This window comes from Mytilus edulis, chromosome 8, assembly GCF_963676685.1.
Source record: "Mytilus edulis chromosome 8, xbMytEdul2.2, whole genome shotgun sequence".
Lineage (NCBI taxonomy): Eukaryota > Metazoa > Mollusca > Bivalvia > Mytilida > Mytilidae > Mytilus > Mytilus edulis.
In genome coordinates this window covers 39863073-39887338 of record NC_092351.1, presented here as the reverse complement: position 1 = coordinate 39887338, position 24266 = coordinate 39863073, and the positions used below count along the sequence as shown (strand labels likewise).

The 24266-nt window shown below is 32.2% G+C and overlaps 2 protein-coding genes across 2 annotated transcripts; one reads left to right on the top strand and one right to left on the bottom strand.

Annotated features, from left to right (window-relative positions):
* Positions 1-2047: 2047 nt before the first annotated feature.
* LOC139485542 (heat shock 70 kDa protein 12A-like) lies at positions 2048-8386 on the bottom strand. Its single transcript, XM_071270090.1, has 5 exons — positions 8252-8386; positions 5506-6847; positions 4448-4666; positions 3777-3912; positions 2048-3209 (listed from the first exon to the last, which is right to left on the bottom strand). Exons 2-5 carry the CDS (start codon positions 6673-6675, stop codon positions 2128-2130), a joined length of 2607 nt encoding a protein of 868 aa, XP_071126191.1. The 5' UTR covers positions 6676-6847; positions 8252-8386; the 3' UTR covers positions 2048-2127.
* Positions 8387-15465: 7079 nt separating this feature from the next.
* Positions 15466-18314, top strand: LOC139485541 (uncharacterized). Its single transcript, XM_071270089.1, has 4 exons — positions 15466-15565; positions 16265-16343; positions 16876-16944; positions 17848-18314. Exons 2-4 carry the CDS (start codon positions 16295-16297, stop codon positions 18219-18221), a joined length of 492 nt encoding a protein of 163 aa, XP_071126190.1. The 5' UTR covers positions 15466-15565; positions 16265-16294; the 3' UTR covers positions 18222-18314.
* Positions 18315-24266: the final 5952 nt, after the last annotated feature.

Genomic DNA, 24266 nt, shown 5'->3' with positions numbered 1-24266 from the left:
ACATTCAGGAGTAAGAGCGAAAACCATGTCTTGGAATCAAAATATTTTGTTTTCAGTTGGATAACATATTCCCACAAACTGTTACCTTGTGAACTATAATGTCAAGTATAAACATCGTTCATTTTCATACTACTGAAGCACATTCTTGTAATAATATGCATGTATTATTTCCAACTGTACATTAAACAAAAATCTAAATTCATTATAAGATGTGCAAAAACATTAAAAATGATGTGCTGATATTTGATATTGATCTAAAATATTGTTAAAACATACAAAACGAAACCTAGGGGCAATCATAACCATAGGATGAAGACACCCATAAGTAAAATCAGTTTTTAAAAATGCACACAAGCCTATATGCATTTGGTGTAATATGCAATAATTGCATTATGTATTCAGCCGACAGACATGGTTTGCATGACTGACTTCATTTTCATGGTTTCTTGGTGGACGTTATGTTTCACAATAAGGTCAGTTGTTTTGATTCCGTTATAAATAGAGAATGCATGTGAGGTAAACATGTTTGTCTAACACTGTAAAAAGACTTCACTAATATCCGTTTTATACTTGTGACAAAACAATGTTATCAAATTTTTAAGTTGATATCAAGTAAACTTCAACTGAGGGTTGAGATCTCAAAAACATGTTTAACCCCGCCGCAATTTTACGCCTGTCCCAAGTCAGGAGCCTCTAGCCTTTGTAAGTCTTGTATGATTTTAAGTTTTAGTTTCTTGTGTATTATTCGGAGTTTAGTATGACGTCCATTATCAATGAACTAGTATACATATTTGTTTTAGTGGACAGCTGAAGGACGCCTCCGGGTGCGGGAGTTTCTCGCTACATTGGAGACCCATTGGTGGCCTTCGGCTGTAGTTTGCTGTATGGCCGGGTTGTTGTCTCTTTGACACGTTCCCCATTTCCATTATCAATCTTATTCAATAAGACAAGTTAACCATTTCAGTATGTACACTTTTGTTATGTACCTGATTTTTTGGTGTATACATATATATTATTTTGAGGCATGTCCAAGACAAAACGTTATTTTTCAGTTTTAAATGTAGGTTTGTTACGCTCTGACCGATTCAAAAAGCGAGACATATGTATGATGTTCCCGTCGGCGGCGGCGTCAACAATGTATTACTTTGTGATAAGGTCAGTTTATGGGGAACCACTAGTGCTAAGTCAATGCATATGATATTTGGTATGCAGTTCACTGACTTTGAATATTTGCATCATAACTATTTTAACTTCAACACTTGCATTATAAAAATCTCAAAATGAGGTTGACTTATCTCTGAAGAGACATGAATTGTCGAAATGCGCATCTGGTGCAAGAAAATTAGTACCGTCAATTTTATTACTACCACTGGGTCGATGCCTCTGCTGGTGGACTATTAGTCCCCGAGGGTATCACCAGCCCAGTAGCCAGTACTTCGGTACTGGCATGAAAATACGGATTTTTTGTGTTATTAAAATTTCCTGTTACAAAATATTAGAAATTATTATAAATTAAGGAATGAACCTCCCTCATGCAAAGCTCTGATTCCTTTCACGGATTTGGCTATACTTTTTGGACGTTTTGGATTATAGCTCTTCATCTTTTATATAAGCTTTGGATTTCAAATATTTTGGCCACGAGCATCACTGAAGAGACATGAATTGTCGAAATGCACATCTTGTACAAGAAAATTAGTACCGTCAATTTTATTATCTCTTGTTAACAGTTTATTTGTGTACTTTCTTTGGTGCTGAAAAAAAAATTTACCCGCCAGTTTGTTTTTCTGATATAAAAGAGCTCATCGATTACTTCTTAAAGTTTTCCGGTTATGTATACATCTTAGTTTCTGATGTTTCTTTCGGGTTTTTTTACTAGAGTAATTTTAGTTGAACAATTCATTTGTACATTTGATATTTTTAATACAGACAAAAATAGTTCAAACATGTTATTGAAAAAATACACGAATTAAAATGACATTAAATAACCACTTTTGATTTTGTCTTTTAATGATCAAGCGAATTACATTTTCATAGGAAACTCTTTGGGTATTTTGGAAGAAATTTTTATATCAATTAAGAAAAAATCAATGAAATTATCAAAAGGCATGTTTAAAAAAAAAAGATTTTTTAACAACGATGACCTGCTCGTGCTAAAGTAAAATGTTCTCTGGATGTTTTTCCTGTTGTTGTGTCCGTAGCTATCGCTTCCAACTCAGTTCCTCCATAGATTAGTTCAAGTCGTATCTGCTTTTCCCCATATTTATTACATGACATTTTACTGACATCAACGGTCAAAGATCCTAGTTGAAAACACCCGTCTTCGTCCGTGAACTTTGGTGTTCTTTTAATGGAAGCATACACAATAAACTCCATATGTGTCTGATCTGGGTCAATGGTTTTATATGCTTTGCTCACTGATTTCCCAAGATTTACGTGTTCACCATCTTTAACATGGATGCAGAATATCTTATCACAGTGGGATTTCCCATTTATAAATATCTTTTTGTCAACAGGATATCCTTTCCTAAATGGTTCTGTTGTTTCTATACCATAAGTAAAAGTACTTATCCTGGACTGAAACGTTCGCGGCGAATGCCCATATAGAACTGCCCCTTTTAGTACGGATAACACCGAATTTGGTGGTATTAAAACTCTAAGCGAACTAAACTTAAATCGAATTGCTTCCTGCAATAGATAACATTCGGAATATCCCCCAACCATGAACATGGTTGTCAAATCTGTTACTTGACTCTGCCGAAAAAGAATTGATAGATGATTTACAATGTCGTAAATAGCACCAGCAAAGAGTGATTTGAATAATGCAAGATCTATTTCTAGTTTGTCTTTAATTAATCGAATATTATTTTTGAACTTTAAGTTTTCGGATATCAGCTCGTTCACATCTTTTTCTCTAGTTTTCAAGCATAATCGATTAATGATATTCGGAAAAGTAAGCTGAACCTTACCATGACCGACTATAGAAAAGTCTCTCCTCTTAGCTCGTTCGAATGAATGAAATATATCCATATAATCTGACATATACTGTTTTTTAATCTCACTCAAAAGATCTCTGCCGACAATATCCTTTAAAAGTTTATCGAACTCTTGATCGACCTTGATTCCACCCCAGTCTCCGCCGCTCGCCTTGTTCAATTCTTTTATTCTTCCATTTTCCTGGATCTGATGAACTGCAATGTCAACCGTTCCACCTAAAAGCAACAAGAAATGTCATTTATATGTGTTTTTTTTCCACATGAGAACAGCTTGCAATTAAAATTCTATATTTGTGTACTCCCATCAGATGCAAAAAGATAAACATGTCATGAAATAATGATAAGTCACATTATTTCCTCTAGTGAAATTAAGGTTATAGAATATTTGCTCATTATGAGGTTTCCAGTGGATTTTCTGTAAGGCATTAACATATGCGTTTACAATGTAAGGTCTTTTTTTGTTGCTGTTAAATTGAAATTTTGGTTCTAGTCGATTCGGAGCCTCACATTTGGATGTCAATATTTTTCTATTAAGGTTGTATTTTATAATAAAGATGCCAGTGTTTTATTGTGTTATTGAACTGCTGTAGCTTTGGTCATTGTTAAAGACCGTACGGTGACCAACCTTTGTTAATTTTTCGTCTATGGTAGATAGTTGTCTCATTTGGAATCATACTTCTCAGCGCGTATGTGTATTCGTTTAAAATGGTAAGCTACTAAAACAAAACATCTCATAAAATATTGTCTCTTATTTGAACATATACTAGTAGTAAACACATTTACCGCCAGCATCTAGGACGATGAATTTTTCTCCTCGCTCAAGTTCAGTGGCATCACTTCTCTTCATCCATTCTATACAGTATAGTGAGGCAGCTTCCGGTTCCAAAGCCATTACCAGACTGTTGTTTGGTATACCAGCCTTTGAAAACAAACGACTTATAAAACGTTTATTCATTTTTATACTTATTTTTCAATGACTTTTTCGAAATCTTTAGCATTATAATTTTTAATCCGCAATGTGTGGTACCAGGTTTTGATTGAATCTCTACCTTCTCTTGTTTTGTCATTGTGAACATGCAATCGAATTACAACTTCCTACAGATGGTTGTAAAATTATTTAAGAATTAGCATGCATATTAAAAATGAAATGACAGAACCTAATACAAAAACCATTTTCTAGAAAAAAAAAAGAACTTTGCGTTGCTTATCTAGTTCAAATTAATTCATTCTGGATCGGAATGTACTTAAATGTAAAAAAAATTAAAAACCAAAGTTGAGATATTTTATCAGGGATGGATGATTTTATAACTTCTTTTTACTTGCGAATATATTTCTAATCATTGAAAAAACAGAATATAATTTAAAACTGCTAATAGACTTCTCCTTTAACTATCCAACGGTTCAGTAAAACAAATCAAAGTATAAATTTAGATAAACAAATGCAAAAAACATACTCTATTAGCAGCTTCTCTCATGAAAGTTTTAGCATTATCATTCCATAGAGCTGGAACGGTGAGTACCCAACGGATTTGTTCCTGGCCAATGGAAGAATCTTTCGCATAACACATTGCAAGTAAATCTGCCTTCATGTAACCAATCGCAGCAGAGAAAACTTTCAATGCTGACATTCGTTTCCCTTGATTGTCTTTCAATTTGGTATTGGTATTTATGTTCTGAAAACATACAAGACAATTCATGAACATGTCTAATTGTCATATGAGTAATAAAAAGAAGGAATAAAACAAAACTTCATTTATTTCAAAAGCTGATAGGTAGCTGTGGAAAACACATACAACTTTTAGAAAGAAGCTTAATTTTCATCTTCACCAATAGAACCTATGCCATATTGGAGTGTATAATTTTTAGTCAACCGTCAATTGGATGAGACTTTTTAAGTCGAAAGCAACTCGTTCTAAAAGTACCAAACTCTTAACACCGAAATTAAATCTTAAAGAGGTCTAATTATTTATTTTGTTTCATACATTAAATCTCGGGTTTACTGGGTGAAAGTAATTAGAAAAACTTTAATCGAAATCATGCGTCTTATTGCAACCACCTTCCTTCATGAATACAGACAATTTTTAAACCCGTTTTGTGTGCAATATTGTGATATCTTAATTTTTACGTTTTTACAGTGATTTTGAATCTCTAAATTAGATATGTATTGTTAAAAAGTTCACCGAGATGTACATGAGCAACACGACTGATGCCAAATGTGGAGCAGAATGTGCCGATCCTTCCAGACAGTTGAGATAATCCCTGGTTTGTATTTCGGTCTTTAACATTCAATGCATTATTTTACAGACATTAAATAATATTTGTCTTTTTGCCCTCTTGTCTTTATAAGACTTGGTTTTCTTTCATTTATCATTTTGTTCCATCGTCCTCTTTAGGATCCTAACTGTGTTAGCATTAAAGGCTGTAATAACTGTAAAAACTTAACAGCCAATGAATCACGTGACATGTGAACAGATTGTATTTAAAAACTGAGATTATCGATAACTTTTCTTACCATGTTTTGATACAGTATCATCTTAAATCGACTGAAATAAAACCATTCGTCCACATTACTATCTTCGTCCTCTAAAAGTCGCAGATATTTTTCTTCAGCTTCAAATCCAAATGAGTGAAATCGTCTCTTATCATCAAATAGAATCGAAGTGGACGTTTTCACCGCTTTGAACTGAGAACTAGACCATAATTTTGCGGTTATCAACATCGGATTCCTTTTGTGTTCTTTAAATGAAGAAAACGCATAACCCGAGTAAGAAGTACCGAAATCTATAGCAGCAACCATAAGAAAACTATTGGTTTCCGTATTTGTCACGTCCTCTACTATTTTCTCTTCTTTCATTTCCTTTAAAGTTTTTCTTTGATTATCCGGAAGATTTGTCGGTTTCCGTTGTGCTTCCGGTTTATCCTTTTGTTTAGTGTTTTCAGACATTTTTATTGTACTTTTGTTGCCTTCAGAATCTTGTTTCATACTATTTTTACTAACGGTTAATTCTAATTTATTTGATACAGTAACGTTGTCTTTCTTAATTTCTCTCTTGGGAAGGGAAGATCGATGTAATAATTTGGTTGGTAACGTAACTGGGTTTATAGTTTCAGAGTCAGTTTCGGATTTAAGTGGACTTAATTTCTCATCAATGCATCTTACATCTGCCTTTGATGGTATTAACGACCGTTTACTCAATTCAAAATCTTCTTTTTTCTTCATTGCAGACTGAATGTATTCTGCACCAATCTTTTTGAAGTCGACCTTTTCTTTGTTATCTTTATGTTCCACGGGTTTGGACTGCTGTTCGTTGTTTGCCTCTTTCGTTTTTGATTTTAATAAGACATCCTTCCTGTTGTCTGTCCCTATTGTTTCGTTTTTAGTTCTATTTTTAATCTTTTCATCTACGAACGATTTAAAGTCAAGTGATTTACTATTTTTATTATCTACTGTGTTTGGAAGTAAACATTTCTTATTGTTTTGTATTTCGGGCGAATTAAAAAGGTTGCCTTCGTGTTTACGTTTTGCATACGTTGTTTTTGAACGCAAAAGGGATCTTTGAATAGTTCTGTAATTTAATTTACGAACCGTTGTATCGTCACTTATCCTCACTGATTTCTTCTTTTGATCTGCTAATTGACTGCCATATATCGCTTCTGTCCGTCTTGGTAGCATAGTTTGCATTTTAAGTTAGGGTTTGTATATTTTGTTGTTAAGGATTCTGTCAGTAAGAGTGTTCCAGTTCCACAACACCGAACAAAGAAAGATTTCCCACATTAAACTTTCTTTTCAATCTGATGTAACAAAGGCGTTTCTGCTATCGAAGAAATAGACGCAGGTTAGATTTCTTTGAATTCTGGAATAAAAAGCATTTTATATTTTATTTCTTTTATTTGTTTTGAAATACCTGCTTTGATACTATCGAATTTACGTATACCTTCATACGAATTTGTTGCTGTCGGTTGGATTTTAATGTTTATTTCTAAAACGTCTGCATTAGAAGCTGTCTCTATATATCATATTTGAGTGTCAATTTGTAACCTTTCAATTCATCTTGAAACTGCCTGTGCTTTGCCAGTGAATAATTGACACGAACAAATATATTTCGCATAACATAGAAATTCAACTGTACAAATGAATTACAAGAAAGACAATTCCAGTCCAATTTACATTGTATTATTTCAGATTATTTAGAATGTTTTTGTATTTTTATACAAACATAAGGGAGTTCGCCTTCAATGATAATAGCGGCAAATTTCTGGAGTTCAGATTTTCAAACCATTAATTTGTTTAATTTTTCTATTATGTTGTTTTAACGAAATGAACTACACTATTATGTAAACGTTTTCTCTTAATTAGAGCATAGAAAATAAGTGTCAAACAAACGTGTACCACTCGGTATATGATCCTTCTTTACATTAAATACGATTAAAATTTTAATTGATATATCTGAATACTTTTAGAAAAAAAGCGCATCATGTCAAATACATTGGACAATCTTAACGTCATGACCGAATAAATCGTTTACACTTGATCATTCCGAATACCACACAACACTGCTATGGCTAGAACAATAATATAGCTGCTGTTTCTGTCGCCTCATTTCAAGTTCTATTCCCCTAGTTAGATGGTGATGGTTTATTATTTTATTATAATTATAAATTTTGATGTAGATTAATTATAAATGATCAAATCTATAATGATTGTGTTTATACGTAAATGTAAATACCACCAATGAACCCGGTCTTCCTATTAATTGTTACTTTTAATTAAAAAATTTAAAAGGAATAGTAGTATTGTCGAATGTGTAAGAATACACTTAAATGTTTTGTCTATATCTGTTAATGTACGTGTTGACTGGTATTAGTTTCAATTTTTATGGTTTGTAATACTTTTAATTCTAAATTCTAAATTGATATACAAAGGTACATGATTTTTTTTTGTAAAAAACTATCATGTCTAATATATATAGGAACAAATGGATGACATGACTGAATAAATCGTTCACACCTCAGGGAACATTGCACCACTCAATACTTATTAGAATATAAACATAATGTGGCTGACCATTCTATCTCCTTATAAGTTTATACCTCCAAATAAATGGTGATGTTTTATAAAAGAACTAAATTAACACTTATGATTATTCTGATCTCGTATATATTTAATTTATCTTTTAAATTACTAATAACAAATCTGATATGAATTATCTTATATTATCAAACCTATTATGGCTTTATTTATCCGTAAATATTAATACCTCTAGAAGATCCGATCTTTCAACTGTTACTCCTAAATTTAAATGATAAATATAATTGTCGATTGTGTTACAATACACTTATATATTTTGATTAAAACTGTTTTGTGTACATGTTGACTGGTATTCGTTTCGACCGGTATTGTTAAATTAGACGTGACTTTTGTGTTTGTTCACTTGTACTTAGTTTATTGTTTTAAAATTATTTATGGTGTTACACTAGACAATAGGGGTATGGTCAAATTTCCCTGTATTCAATTTACTTACAGTAACGAAGCTTGGAAGATATCTAAAAGAATATTGAATGCCAAAAAGTCTTAGTTATATATTTTCTAATTATTTTCAGCAATTTCACATACAAGTATAAACATGAAAAAGCAAATTGTTATTCGCCAATAAACATGAATGTTGAAAGGTATATCTAAACAATGTTGCAAAATAGAAGGTGCAATAAAGGCTTTCATCGGATCCCTGAAAAATCTTAAATCTAAAAATAGTAATGACATGACGTTCTGACGGTTTTTGTAGTTTTGCATTTAATAATTCAATAATTGTAAGACCTATAGGGATGTACTTACCCGGTCAACAGACTAACAGTGGGCGAACGTTGGCAAATTGTCGATCCGTTGGTCGACCGTTGATGTTGGCTGTACAACATTGGCCCAACGTTGGCAAATTGACGGTCCGTTGATCGCACGTTGATATTGGCCCAACGATGGCAAATCGTCGATCCGTTGGTCGACCGTTGATGTTGGCTGTACAACATTGGCCAAACGTTGGCAAATTGACGGTCCGTTGATCGCACGTTGATATTGGCCCAACGATGGCAAATCGTCGATCCGTTGGTCGACCGTTGATGTTGGCTGTACAACATTGGCCCAACGTTGGCAAATTATCGGTCCGTAGGTCGCACGTTGACATTGGCCCAACGTTGGCAAATTGTCGGTCCTTTGGTCGCACGTTGATGTTGACTGCAGAACATTGACCCAACGTTGGCCTGTTGTTGTTAATCCATACTATTATCTTATGTTGGCTATAAATGATTGGGTCAACGTTGGCGTTATATTGGTAGCAACATAGGGCCGATATAAAATTTTGTTACTAAAAATTGTTATGAAATATTTTACGCTTTGTTTCACTTTGGAGGCGGATAATTCTGATTGTTGCATGCTTTATGAAAATTTAATGTTGTACCGAAAGTGTTCATTAACTGAAATTACATTTACAACTCTATGTTGGGCCAATGCTGGGCCAACGTTGATCCAACATTATACTATTAATATAAGCCAAGTAAAATTTATACTAGAATATCATTGCTGTACTAAAATTGTGTATCGTAAACATAGATTGCCTGGTTAAAAGTTTAAATTTATTGCAATCATCATTTTCATTTAACTTTGTGAAATATAATAATTTAGCAATTACATACGGATTGATATTTGATACAGCCAGTATGTTTATCAATCAAGCACATTCTGATCAGATTGACCATATAATAGACAAATTTCAAAGTAGTTGCTATGGTAATAAAGTTTATAGGAAATCTGAATTTAATGGGATGGTCACTTTTGTGGTTTTTTCCTGTTTTGTATATGTAAGAAAGTAGTGGAACGAAGAAAATAGAAAATGAAAAAACATACCATATGTGAGGTTCAAAGAGAAAGAAAGTACCATGTAAGTTGTAACTTTAAAAATTCTGATATATACATATGTATATGCGATTATGAATGACAACTACATTGTTTTTTAAATTGAGGGATGTTGATCAAAATTAAAACATAAAATTTCTATCATTTTATAAGTTTGGTCTTGATGTTTATAATTTCCAGGCAAAATATTTTCTAGATTTTGTTTAAATCATTTCAATCCTATATAGCCATGCATTATTTGTCTCTGAACATTAGTAACACTAAACAAATTGTCTATTGAACATTAGTATCATCAAACGAATTGTAAATTACCAATATCTTAATAATCTATTTATGAAATCTATATCGGTTTCCTTTATTACCATTACTGAAGTTAATGGAAAAGAATCTTAAAATGTACCTTGGTACGTAATGTTTCGGAAATGTTGTATAATGATTACTACTAAAAAGAAAATTAAATGAATTTATACTGCGATATTCCTCATGAATATTTAAATAGTAGTCCGTAACTATATCTAAATATTCATGACGACCGCTCCAACCTGTCCGTGTTTCCAATGTATACAACTAAGCGCGGAACGACTCAAACTTATCTCTTTTACAATTGTTGGTAAAACTTATTTTAATTGTTAATATTTTTTGTTTACAACCTATCATAATGTTTTATGCTTATTGTTGATATTTTAATTCATAATCAAACGGAATCATTCATCGTCGATTAGTTACAACAGTTTATGTACATTTCATCGTGTTGAATATTTCTTCGCCTAATGTGAGGTCTTTTTGAAGGGGGATTTTTCCCGATATTAAAATCAAATAAATAACAATGACACAATATACAACGATTGAAAATGTTGTTGTTTTTTTTTTTAGCTGAATAGCAGTATAAAGCTAATAACAGTGTGTTGAATTGACATATCAACGATATAATGATTCGGCCAGAAACGGGGAAATTTATAATTTTACTTTTAGTTTTCAGAGTTGATGATCTATTGTTTGTACTTCTGTGTCCTGGGTTTGTCTTTTGTTCATTTATTGTGCTACTTTATGACTAGAATCTGAGTGTTGATTTTCATGTGTAAACGTGTGGTTTGCAATGTTGCATGTCCACCGATGTCCAGACATTGTGCGAGAAAATATTTTAAGAATGAACGTTGCTACTGGACACAGCAAACAATTGTCGTTTCTGCATGGAGAATTGAACTAGATTCTAGTAGCTGACATGGCTTAAATTAAAGTAAGACCACCAATTTCCCGGTATCAAATCATTTGACAAAACAAAAACAATGTATTGCCATATGACCTTTTACATTGTAGGGTTAAACTTGCATTAAGTCGTGTTCAGACCCTTTAACAGAAAATAAAGGAATATGGAGTAAACGTGCATGGGACCTAATAATTCGCACACAAAGTCAATGCATAGAAACAATACAAATGATCGATGGTCAAGGTTTTTATTCTTGTTCTTCATCTTGATAGTTACTGGAGGGTCTTTAACAATGAAAGAATCATTAATACCGTAAAACAAGGTCAATATGGTCCCTAGTGTCGACTTAAGCAGTACTAGTACTTAAAGTATATATACTGCACTGTCACTATCTTTAAATCTAGTAAAACAAAACCACCAAAGTCTAAGCACAATACAATTTTACAGACAGACAGATCCGGTATAAATGATATTGAGAATTACGATTTTTGCCTTATCCTAAATATCGGTCTTTTTATGTTGTCCCTAAAACCTAAAAATCTTAAATTAAAATGAATCTATGTTTTTGCTTTGAGACCAGAATATTGTTGAAATAAAGCTAAATATTAGGTGCGTTTCAATGTAAGAAAGAGTCCGTGAAACGCTCAGAATGCACGATTTTTCGTTATTTTTATCAAAGCTTCTGGGGCCCCCAGACCCCTTGCCAGAATTTCCTCGCTACGCTCGGCGAATATATTTTGCCTCACTATTAAAAGAGGCTAGTTACGCCCTGAATTAGCTCACAGAGCCTCGCATTTCCCCGTTTCTAAGCCTTATCCTTATATCGTTGATATGTACAGTCAACACACTACTATTGTCTATGTGTTAGTTTTATTATTTCTAAATCGAATGCAAGCATATACTATATATTTGTGAACGCTGATCATATACACACTTGCACATGTGTAACAGTGTTTAGATATATCAAATAGTGTATTTAATTCTTAATCTTATTAAATGCATTGTAAGAATGTCGCAATTTATAAATAATTATACCGACTCGACCGAATTTAGTTTTTTGTCGACGGCAAAACATTCATCAGTCACAAAAAGCTGAGGTTTGAAATATAAAAAAATAGGAGGGGGTGTAAAAAAATACTATACCACACATAACGATATTTATAAAAGAAAAAGACTATAAAGTTTATTTTCTAAATTACTAAAAGTAGCTTTTCTTTTTAATATACAAATTTACATTTTAATATAAATTTATAGTTCAGGTTTTTGAGTACTACAATAGACAAAATAAATCAGAGTGCAAAAGGAATAATACATAGCTATACCATTTGATAGTCCAGAGTCAATAACTTTAAGAAAAAGTTAACATAATAGGCATCCTTCATACTACATCGGATTCGAATTTCACAGATATATATGCATAAAATGTTTAATACTACCGGTTATGCTAGTGTTTTTTTATATGACTTATTCTTTTCAACTAATTTTCTTTATTTTCTTAAAAACATTATGGTAAAGCATGCAATATGCCTTTTGTCTAACTATTGTAATGTACCAGGACACGGAAACAATGTATGTTTTTGTCTTTTTGTTTATTTTTAGGAGGATTGAATTATTCTAAATACATGTATAAGTACATTGAGTACTCGTTGATTCATCACTTTATTACAGAGGCAGTGAAATAACTTTAATGAAGATATGCTAAAATGGATAAAGGATTTAACATAAGACGGAGCCAGAAACAAAAGGAACACTCTTTTGAATAAAAACCTTGTTGGAATACAGAATAAATAAAAATAGCTGTATGAAATGATTTTTCAATGCATTTATACAGAGCCTGGATATTGCAACTCAAACTGTATATTTTATAATCCTGGTACTTTTTTCAAATGTTGTAATTATTTGGTTTTACAGATCCACTATATCATGTTATGTTTTATATGCTACCCGAACATTTTGTATTTTGCCACTTTCTCTCCAGCATCCTGAACATGCATAAAATATTTGCCAATGAAGGTTTCAGTAACCAACAACAAATCAGTCTCTCTCCAGAAATTGTACTTCTGAATTTTACCTATATTTAAATGAATTAAGTCAATCAACATATCCATGTTACATGTATTTCCAAAAATATGTAAATATAAAGGTATGATTAAATATAATTTCTTAGTAGCTAAACAACCAGCAAAATTAAAAAAAGATCGGTTTTGTATCTATACGTTGCTAAATAAGATCTAAAATGAAAATTATAAAGTCTATTCATAATAATTCATTTATCCCATTTGTAAATAGTAAGGTAATACTTTCGCTATTTTAACTGATGTAAGAACCAGGAATTATTGTAGTTTTTGCCTGAAAACAACACGACGGATGCCACATTTGGAGTGGGATCTGCTTACCCTTCCGGAGCACCTGAGATCACCCCCAGTTGTTTGTGGGGTTCGTGTTGCTTAATCTTTGGTTTCCTATGTTGTGTCTTCTGAACTGTTATTTGTCTGTCTGTTTGTTTTTTTTTATTTTTAGCCATGTCGTTGTCAGTTTATTTTCTATCTATGAGTTAGACTTTCCCTCTGGTATATTTCGCCCCTCTTGTATCCAAAAGTTTACATATTGAACCAACAGAGTGTCAATGTTTGTTAACAGTTTGTATTACTACGTTGGCCCAACTTTTGTTCAACATCGGCAAGTAATATTTCATCATTGGGCCAACGTTGGGTGATTGTATTGTTTAAAACATTACAACACTGTGCCAACGTTTAGCTTTTACGTTGGGCCAACATAGGGCCACATTGTACTTATACATTTGGCCAAGGTTTTAAAAAGAACGTTGGGCTAATGCATGTAGATACTTCGGGCCAATGCATGTAGATACCTCGGGCCAATGCATGTAGATACGTTATGCCAATGCATGAAGATACGTGTGGCCAACGTTGTGCCAACGTACCAATATTTTCTGGGTAGTTGAGGTTTTGGAATTTGTGTCAGAAGTCCCATTATCTTTTTATATAAGACGAAGTAGCTCATAACAATTCATTCCCAAAAATTGAAGCAGATTCTTGATTTCTATTCTTTTTATTTGGAACCAAAATTATATTAATGCAAATATAAGGTTAAAGTCTGAGTCAACATTTTCCCGCCATATCTTAAAAATCAAATATATCAAAAAAGAGCTCCATGACCTATCAAAAGTTAAAGCGAGATATGAGCGTCACTAATGAGTCTTGTGTAGACGAAACGCGCGTCTGGCGTACTAAATTATAATCCTGGTACCTTTGATAACTATTTATACCACTGGGTCGATGCCACTGCTGGTGGACGCTTCGGATAGACAAAGTGTATTTTGTATCGTATGAATCAGCCATTATTGATAAATGATTTTAAATTAACTCATCATAGATACCAGTAGCCCTTTTCACAAAAAATCTTAATTGTAAAATTAATCTTACGATAAAAATATTTAGTTGAATTGTTAAGGGATATTTTAGACTAACGATACACTTTACACGTAAGATTTTTTTTTCTGAAAAGGGCTACAGGATTATAAGTTTGTATTTACGCTTGACGCGCGTTTCGTCTACAACAAACCCATCGGTGACGCTCGAATCAAACATAGTTAAGAAAGCAAAATTTAGTACAAAGTTGAAGAGCATTGAGGACCACAAATTCATTAAAAGTTTTACAAAATACAGCTAAGGTTATCTATTCCTTGGAAAGATAAGCCTTAGTATTGTAAAAATTCAAAGTTTTGCAAACAGTAAATTATAATTATAACCATATCAATGAAATCATGTCATCACAAAAGTACTGACTACTGAACTGGCGATACTATCGGAGAGTAAACACTCCACCAGCTGTGGCATCTCAGTGGATGTATATAAACTCATCATAGATACCAGGATTTGTATCATTACCCTTTGAAAAAGATTCCACTGATCGAGGTTATTTGATGATGTCTTTTTCAAAAGAAGAAATAGTTGAAAAACCAGGTATAACACTCAATATGATATTTGTCTTAGAATATGGCCAATTCAAATGAGAAAACATTACCATAGAGTGCAAATTGAGATATCAACAATTTTTTTTTTCCTTTCTATACTTGAATATCCGGCATAGACTTTAAGTTTCTACATTTTAATGATCATTTATGCATTTTCGAATTCGTTGAATCATGATTATTTCTTTGATGTAAACAAATGCTTTTCACTTGTTTTAGAAGTAAAGAAATTTTACAGATAAAAATCTTAAATTGCTTCCTATGCATTAACCTTTTTTAAAATGCATACATTTGCAGCCTGTTTTTTATTTTTATTCGTTTGATGTGTGTGAAAAATGAATATGCATGACAATGATTTAGGGTATATAAGCTGGTGTCCCCTTCAACATAAATCCACACTCATTTGATTGGCAAAAAGTTCAATTCAGAGTTTTAGAGCACACAGCGCTTTTCATACATTATTGAGAAAGGTAAGTGTTTGTTTTTGCAAGGTATTTCCTTCATTTAAGTTGAAATTATAAGGATAATATGATAACTCGATTCAAAGCAGTCGAAATTTTGTGTCTTGCTGCAAATAGCTAATTTTTTTCACTTTTTTGCTCTTTCCTTTTTTAACATTAAAATTGGTTTGGAATGCAAGTATATTAAACCTACTAAACCGTAGAAAACTCTTATGCATTTACGCTGTACATATTTGTATCGAAATAAGACAGCAATATGAATGAACAACATCTTCTGTCAACAGACCGCAATAGTGATCATAGAAGCAGTCATAAGATATGTTAGAATTGGAAATGTGTAATCAAATATTATTAAAAAAAACCTCATGGCCCCAAGTAATGTGAATTGTTTTCTTAATACCGATATTTGTATTTCGTGATAGTGTTCTAAATGATTTTATTGTAACAAAGAAAAACGCCATGCTTCATTAACTGTTCTTGATTTAACTTCATTTGGATCGCCTAAAGTCGAATAGTTGAAATGTCGTTTAGGTTTGTTCCTTTGTTTGATATAATCGGGAGTTTTTTGAGTTCGATATTTTAATTATATTTTTTTACTGAATAAGATTAATGCATGTTAAATAATATGCGTGTACATTGATTTTCCTTATGACATTTATTTATATTAGAGTCATACACATATTATTTGAGTCATTTTCTTTCTGGCAGATACGCTGATCAACTTCCAAAGCAATTATAATGACACCTATTCTAACATGGGTCTTGTTTGTGTGGATGTATCTTGCAAGTACTGGACAATTTTTACAATTTTTACAATTTTAAATTACCAAAATTTACATAAGACTCATCAGTGACGCTCATATCAAAATAGTTATAAAGCCAAAAAATACAATGTTGAAGACCATAGAGGATCCAAAATTCCAAAAAGTTGTGCCAAATACGGCAAAAATTAATTTTGGCATCACAAAATATATTGCGGTGTCCGATGAACCTGTGAACAATGAAAAAGTTATAGTTTGTCATATAAATATCTAAAAATCCGATTACAAATACTAAAAATCCAACATTATGACCCATTAGTTATGCATATGGAATACAATATTTGATAAGTTATTATATATCATGTACATCATTCAAATTTATATTTTATTTATAGTAAAATGAAAATGTGATCAAGTGATATATATAGAAATTCAACTGATTGAGAAACACTATTATATAATCTATGAAGATTTAAAAAGACTTTGAAATAATACTTATTTTTGTTTATTACTAATTATTAAATAAGCCATACTAAATACTGATAGTACTTTTTCTAGGATTGGGAAGTATTCAAGGCCAAGGTCTCTCCTCTTCCGCCGCAGAAGAAGAGAATGAGGAAGTTAATGGTTTGTTTACAACTCGTACATAATTTAATGTGGTACCTAATACTACAGGGAGACAACTCTGTAAAATCAGCTAAACGTTTTAATCACGTTGTATTGTTAAGGAAATATTAAGATTCTCAATTATCAAAACTAGCGTTTGTTATCAGGCTATGTATCCAACCATTTTTTTCTGAGAAAGCGATTGGTTCAATTGTTTTGGTTCTTTTTCAAAGGATCAGTGTTAATATTTTGTCAAAATTTTATGAAAATTAAACGAGCCAAATTTATTTTAGTCAAGGTGTTGGTTACCACCGTAAATGATCCACAAATGCTAGTGCACCTATTTTCTGATTGGCATTTGCTACAGAGAAACATTTACACACAAACTTAGTTATAAATACGTGAAATGTTACAAAACAATTCAGATGTCATTCATTACATCACACAGCAATCACTAGAAGTAAACTATCATGTCACTTCATTGTCAATATCATACTCTTTTTTTGGTTTATTTTCACGATTAGAAAATAATAATGTAAAATATCTAAAAATATAACACACACAAATTTGATTATGTAAGATGTTTAAAATATGTAACACGCTCAAATTCTATATAATGAAAATTGCCTGACGAGAGTTAATTCAATAGTTGTTTTAAATCTATCTCTGGCTATGAGGTTATTCATAGACTGTTTACATAAATAACATACATCTCGTTACTTTTTTTACATTTCTTATTATTGTAACGGATGATATAGCAAATTTTCACCCGTCGAAAACGTTTTCAATCTTGACTCGCCTCGGTTGACAAGCTTATTTCGAAGAAAAATCTGCTCTTCCGCCCTCTCATAGATGTCCTTTTTATACATTATTCAATGTCAAATGATTGTTTTAAAATCTTTTTTTTTTTAATCTTTATTTCAGCTGGATTGTCGGTGTCTTTACAACCAGGTATCACAACAGTGGGTGTAGGAAATACAGTGAAATACAGCAAGAACATTACCGATCCCACATCTCTTGCATATGAGAAGGAGGCGGGTGTTTTTACTGTTCCAGCTAATGAAGCTGGTACTTACTCAATATCTGTTACCATGATGTCTGGATATGCACCCGCTCATCTTACTCTAATGAAGGGAACAGATATTTTGGTGTGGCTATTCACTGATAAAACTTTTAACATGGCATCGCAAACTATCAACGTTGCTTTGGCAGAGAACGACCAGATTTCTGTACAAATGAAAAGCGGATCGGACCTGTTTGATGTTTATAACACTTTCAGCGCATGTAGGATAGCCTAAATATAAGATGATAATTCATTATATCAGCCTAAAACATACAATGGGCCCATTAAAATTAAGCAGCGAATGCTATTAAATAAAGTTTACAATTTTTATAGTGTTACAGTGTTTTATTGAGTAGTAAGCTAACAAACACATTCATAGTGTAGTTTAGACTATATACCAAAAACAAAAAACTGTATTCCATGAAGGTATTATTAGTTAATTGTTATGTATTATATCATAACTTCAACTTTGCGATAAATACATTTTTCTAATTCTTACACGATTGATCTTTATCCTGGCATGTTGATTATTTTCAATTAATCAACGTGTAGTTCGTTTTCTCTCACTGCTTTCTTGGTCAAAATTTGGTAATGTCAATTTTTCCTACCTTTCTTCTGAATATCCTATTATCATGACAAGTAACTAAAGGCTCTTAAGAGCCTGTGTCGCTCAACTTGGTCTATTTGCATATTAAACAAAGGACACAGACGGATTCATGACAAAATTGTGTTTTGGTGATGGTGATGTGTTTGTAGATCTTACTTTACTGATCATTCTTGCTTCTTAAAATTATCTCAATTTATAATGAACTTGGCCCGTTAGTTACAGAGAAAAATATTTTGTTAAAATTAACAAAAATTTACAAAATTTACAAAAATTTACAAAATTTACAAAAATTTACAAAAATTTACAAACTTTACAAAATTATTAAAAAAGGGCAATAACTCCTAAAGAGGTCAACTGACCTTTTTGATCTTGTTGACTTATTTGTGGATCTTCCTTTGCTAAAAATTTTTGCTGTTTACAGTTTATCTCTATTTATAATAATATTCAAGATAGTAACCAAAACCTGCAGTTGTTGGATTCATCTGAAAATTTCAGGGCAGATAGATCTTGACTTGCAAAACAATTTAACGCCAGTCTGAATTACTCTTAATGCTTTGGTTTCAGAGTTATAAGCCGAAATCTACATTTCGCCCCTATGTTCTATTTTTAGCTATGGCGGCAATCTTTGTTGGTTGGCAGGGTCACCGCACACATTTTTTATTTAAACTAGATACCTTAATGATGATAATGGCCAAGTATGGTTAAATTTGGACCAGTAGTTTTAGAGGAGAAGATATTTGTAAAAGATAAGAAAAAATTACGAAAAATTGGTAAAAAATGACTATGAAGGGTCATTACACCTTAAGGGGTCAACTGACCATTTAAGTCATTTAAACTTATTCGTAGATCTTAATTTGCTGAACATTATTGCCGTTTACAGTTTACCTCTATCTAAAATAATATTGAAGATAATAGCCAAACAAACGGTATAATTTCCTTAAAATTGCCAATTCAGGGACATCAATCCAACAACCGATTGTCCGATTCTTCTGAAAATTTCAAGGCAGATATATCTTTACCTGATAAACAATTCTAACCCATGTCAGATTTGCTCTAATGGCTTTGATTTCAGAGTTATAAGTCAAAATCTACATTTTACCCCTATGTTCTATTTTTAGCCATGGCGGCCATCTTGTTTGGTTGGCCGGGTCACGCCACACATTTTTGAACTTTATACCCAAATGATGATTGTGGCCAAGTTTGGTTTAATTTGGCCCAGTAGTTTCAGAGAAGAAGATTTTTGTAAAAGCTAACGACGGACGACGACGGACGACGGACACCAAGTGACGAGAAAATATCACTTGGCCCTTCGGGTCAGGTGAGCTAAAAAGGCGACCATGTCTGATGATGACATAAAGATCATTCGAATCTAGGGATTGACTTTTCAGATTGCTTAAAAAATATTACTGAAACAGATTATACCACAAAATATTGTGCAATACGATAATTTTAGTAACAAAGCATGATGGAAAGAATGCGGGGTCACCTACTTAGTTTTGTTACTATAGCAAATTCAGTTTTCCCGAATATTTACATGATATTGACTTGTTTTTCCCATTATATTAAACCTACAAGCATACAGAGTAATTATTGTTTCATGTTAAACAGAATATTTGTGCCTATTAAATACAGATTCAAGAGTTTATGACTCTTAATATTTTGATCTTAGAACATGATTTAATTTTATTCCCGCCAAAAATAAAATATAAGAATGAAAAATGTTTCCAGCATTTATAAATATCTACTAGTGATTTCTTTATTAAAATTTCAGGAAGAAACGTGACATGTGAAAACAAAAACAGCATATGTCACCGACCTTACAAGAAAAGTTATGAGTAATTTTCTTTTGTTTTTCTCATTCGTTTCTCGAAGAAAAGAGTTGTCTTTCTTCCGAATATCGAATCTGACGTTATAGTAAAAATTGTTTTTATTGAAAACAATATTGCACATTTCCATGTGACAACTCTCCATCAGAGACCAAAAATCAAAGAAACTATATGTCACTATACCGTCTTCAACAATGAGCAAAACCCATACCGCATAGTCATCTATAAAAGGCTCCGAGATGACAAAGTAAAGCAATTTAAACGAGCAAATTAAAGACCTTATTTATGTACAACAAATTACCAAAAAACAAATATGTAAAACATAAACAAACGACAATCACTGAATGACAGGCTCCTGACTTGAGACAGGCACATACATACAGAATATGGCGGGTTATTAAACTTGTGAGCGGGATACTAACCCTCACGAAAGCTGGGATAGGGTTATAACAGTACAACATAAGAAAGTATAATAAAAATCAGTTGAAAAAGGATGAACTCATCAGCTGGACAAAAATACAAGTGGACGTGACCGGTTACTTGTCGACCCAACAACCAAACGACACTGGGTACAGATCTGAGAGTACTTGCAGTTAACTGACAGCTAGTTCAAAGCCACTAACAACTAAAAAAATCATGCATCCAAGACTTCATTATCAATCCGTACACATCCAACATCCAATGGATTTAGTAAAGGCGTAACAAACAGTCGGAGAAAAACATGACCTTGTGCAATGCCTAGATACAGGTATCGACAGATTGTAGATCCATGAATGTGTATATGTATATAACATAATAGTAATATTTAGTTTGCTATTAATTTACTGATAACAAAATTGTTCTTTATACCAATAAAAACAATATTCAATGATCTTATTACAGTGTTGAATGTGTAACCTTTTAGAATAAGTTTATTTAAGGGATCGACAAGTTTACAAGGATGGTTTTAAATTTCCGGGTACTGTTAACATGATTTACGTAAAATGGAAAATGTGCTATCCCGTTTGACATAAGTTTTCTAAGGTACAACCAAACTTTAAAACCAAATCTTTATATCTATGGAAAAATTTAGTAAAGGCTTTACTAACGGGAAGGATTGTGCCTGATATTCATATGATGAAATCATAATCTTTCAATCAGTTTAATTGAAGTCTGGAGCTGGCATGTCAGTTAACTGCTAGTAGTCTGTTGTTATTTATGTATTATTGTCATTTTGTTTATTTTCTTTGGTTACATCTTCTGACATCAGACTCGGACTTCTCTTGAATTGAATTTTAAATGTGCGTTTTGTTATGCATTTACTTTTCTACATTGGCTAGAGGTATAGGGTGAGGGTTGAGATCTCATAAACATGTTTAACCCCGCCACATTTTTGCGCCTGTCCCAAGTCAGGAGCCTCTGGCCTTTGATAGTCTTGTATTTATTTAATTTTAGTTTCTTGTGTACAATTCGGAAATAAGTATGGCGTTCATTATCACTGAACTAGTATATATTTGTTTAGGGGCCAGCTAAAGGACGCCTCCGGGTGCGGGAATGTCTCGCTACATTGAAGACCTGTTAGTGACCTTCTGCTGTTGTTTTTTCTATGGTCGGGTTGTTGTCTCTTTGACACATTCCCCATTTCCATTCTCAATTTTATTTAAGTAATTTCTGGTAACGAAATCCCTGGCGTAATAATTTACAAGTATAACACATAGATTACGTTCGTTAAAATCAAAAAGGTCACAACAGACACGGGCATAGCGAACAATATTTTATTACATTGAGCTTAATACACAATAGTTCATTGAGAGAATTACATATTTTGTAAATATAAAAGCACAATATTATTTAAATTATCTCTATAAATAATATTTGTAACAGTTCAAATTTCAATATACACTAAATTTATAATTATGGACTTTATGAGATATTTTTAGCTTAGGGTTGTGATTTGTGTATAATTATGGTTTGTTAGGATACACTTACATGTTTGTTTTAATAACTGTTTTGTGTACATGTTGAATGGTATAAGTTTCAACCTATATTGTTTAACCTATATAACTTTTGTATTTGTCCACTTGAACTAAGTTTATAGATTTAAAAGTTTTTATGGTATTACACTAGACAAAAAGGTACGGTAAAATTTCCCGGTATTTAATTTACTCACAGTGTCGAAGTTGCAAAGTTGAAGAGATATAATGGAATATTAAATGTCAAAAAGCCTTTCCGTTTTGAATTTTCATTGGTGCTCAGAATTTTTGTGATTTTAATTTTTATATTTAAAAAAATCTCATGTGTGATATTCTTGATATCTTAAATCATCTAGTACATTTTAAGCTTTTTTTCAATACAATATTATTTGTTGAAAAACAATACCATACATTAATGAAACTATAGGCTCTAAAGAGCCTGTGTAACTCACCTTGGTCTATGTGCATATTAAACAAAAGACACAGATGGATTCATAACAAAATTGTGTTTTGGTGATGGTGATGTGTTTGTAGATATTACTTTACTGAACACTCTTGCTGTTAACAATATATCGATCTATAATGCACTTTGCCCAGTAGTTAGAGAGAAAAACATTTTGTAAAAATTAACCAAAATTTACAAAATTTATGAAAAAATTTGAAATTGACTATAAAGGGCAATAAATCCTTAAATGGTCAATTGACCATTTTGCTCATGTTGACTTGTTTGCTCATTGTTGAAGGCCGTACTGTGACCTATTGTTGTTAATGTCTGTGTCATTTTGGTCTCTTGTGGACAGTTGTCTCATTGGCAATCATACCACATTTTCCTTTTTATATTATTTGTAGATCTTACTTTGCTGAATATTATTGCTGTTTTAAGTTTATCTCTGTCTATAATAATATTCAAGGTAATAACCAAAAACGGCTAAATTTCCTTAAAATCACCAATTCGAGGCGCCAACCCAACAACCAGTCTTCCTATTCATCTGAAAATTTCAGGGCAGATAGATTTTGACATGATAAACAATTTTACCAATGTCAGATTTGTTCTAAATGCTTTGGTTTCGAGTTATAAGCCAAAATCTACATTTTACCCATATATTCTATGTTCAGCCATGGCGGCTTAAAATCAAATACTTAGTTGTAATTAATTTATCTTGAAAGAAATGGCTTCAAAAATTGTAAGACAATTTTTCATCTCACATCATAGACATGCATTAGCTCATAATAGTTTACATAACGTTTCTGCAATGATGGTCAAATTCTTTTGTGTATTTATTTGTCGATTAAGACAATACAGGAAATTTGAGCACAGCAACTTCTATGTCAGACATTGGGCTGATCAAGATAGTTTTTGATAACGTTTCGTCACCAAGGGCATCACCAATCCAATAGTCATGATGTTGTGTTGACATGTAAAATAATTGATACGTTAGTTGTTTCCTGTAAATTTACTGTTAATAAACATGTTTTTCTACCCCAAGAATGGATTGACTAAGTCCTGTTTTACTGGAGTTTTTTTGGAATTTTCAGGTTTTATTACTCTTTTTCTTTGTATTTTATTTAAACTTTGAACTGTTTTAATTTGAGCGTCACTTTTGGTTCTTATGCAGACAAAACACGCGTCCGTCGTACACAATCCTTGATGAGATTTGTATACGTGTCAAATAAACAACGTGTTATAGATAACAGTGATGTGGAGAACATACCAATACAGCAAATAAACTGCACAGAGAGAAAAAAACAGAAACCCATTAGAAAGAGCAGAAACAAAGGGAACTAAAAAAAAAGATAAAGGCCGAATCTAATGATAGTTTTGATATCTGAAAAAAAATGTTTATCAGCGAACTTGGAATGTTAACAGTTATGCCAATAACACAGAAAATTATTAT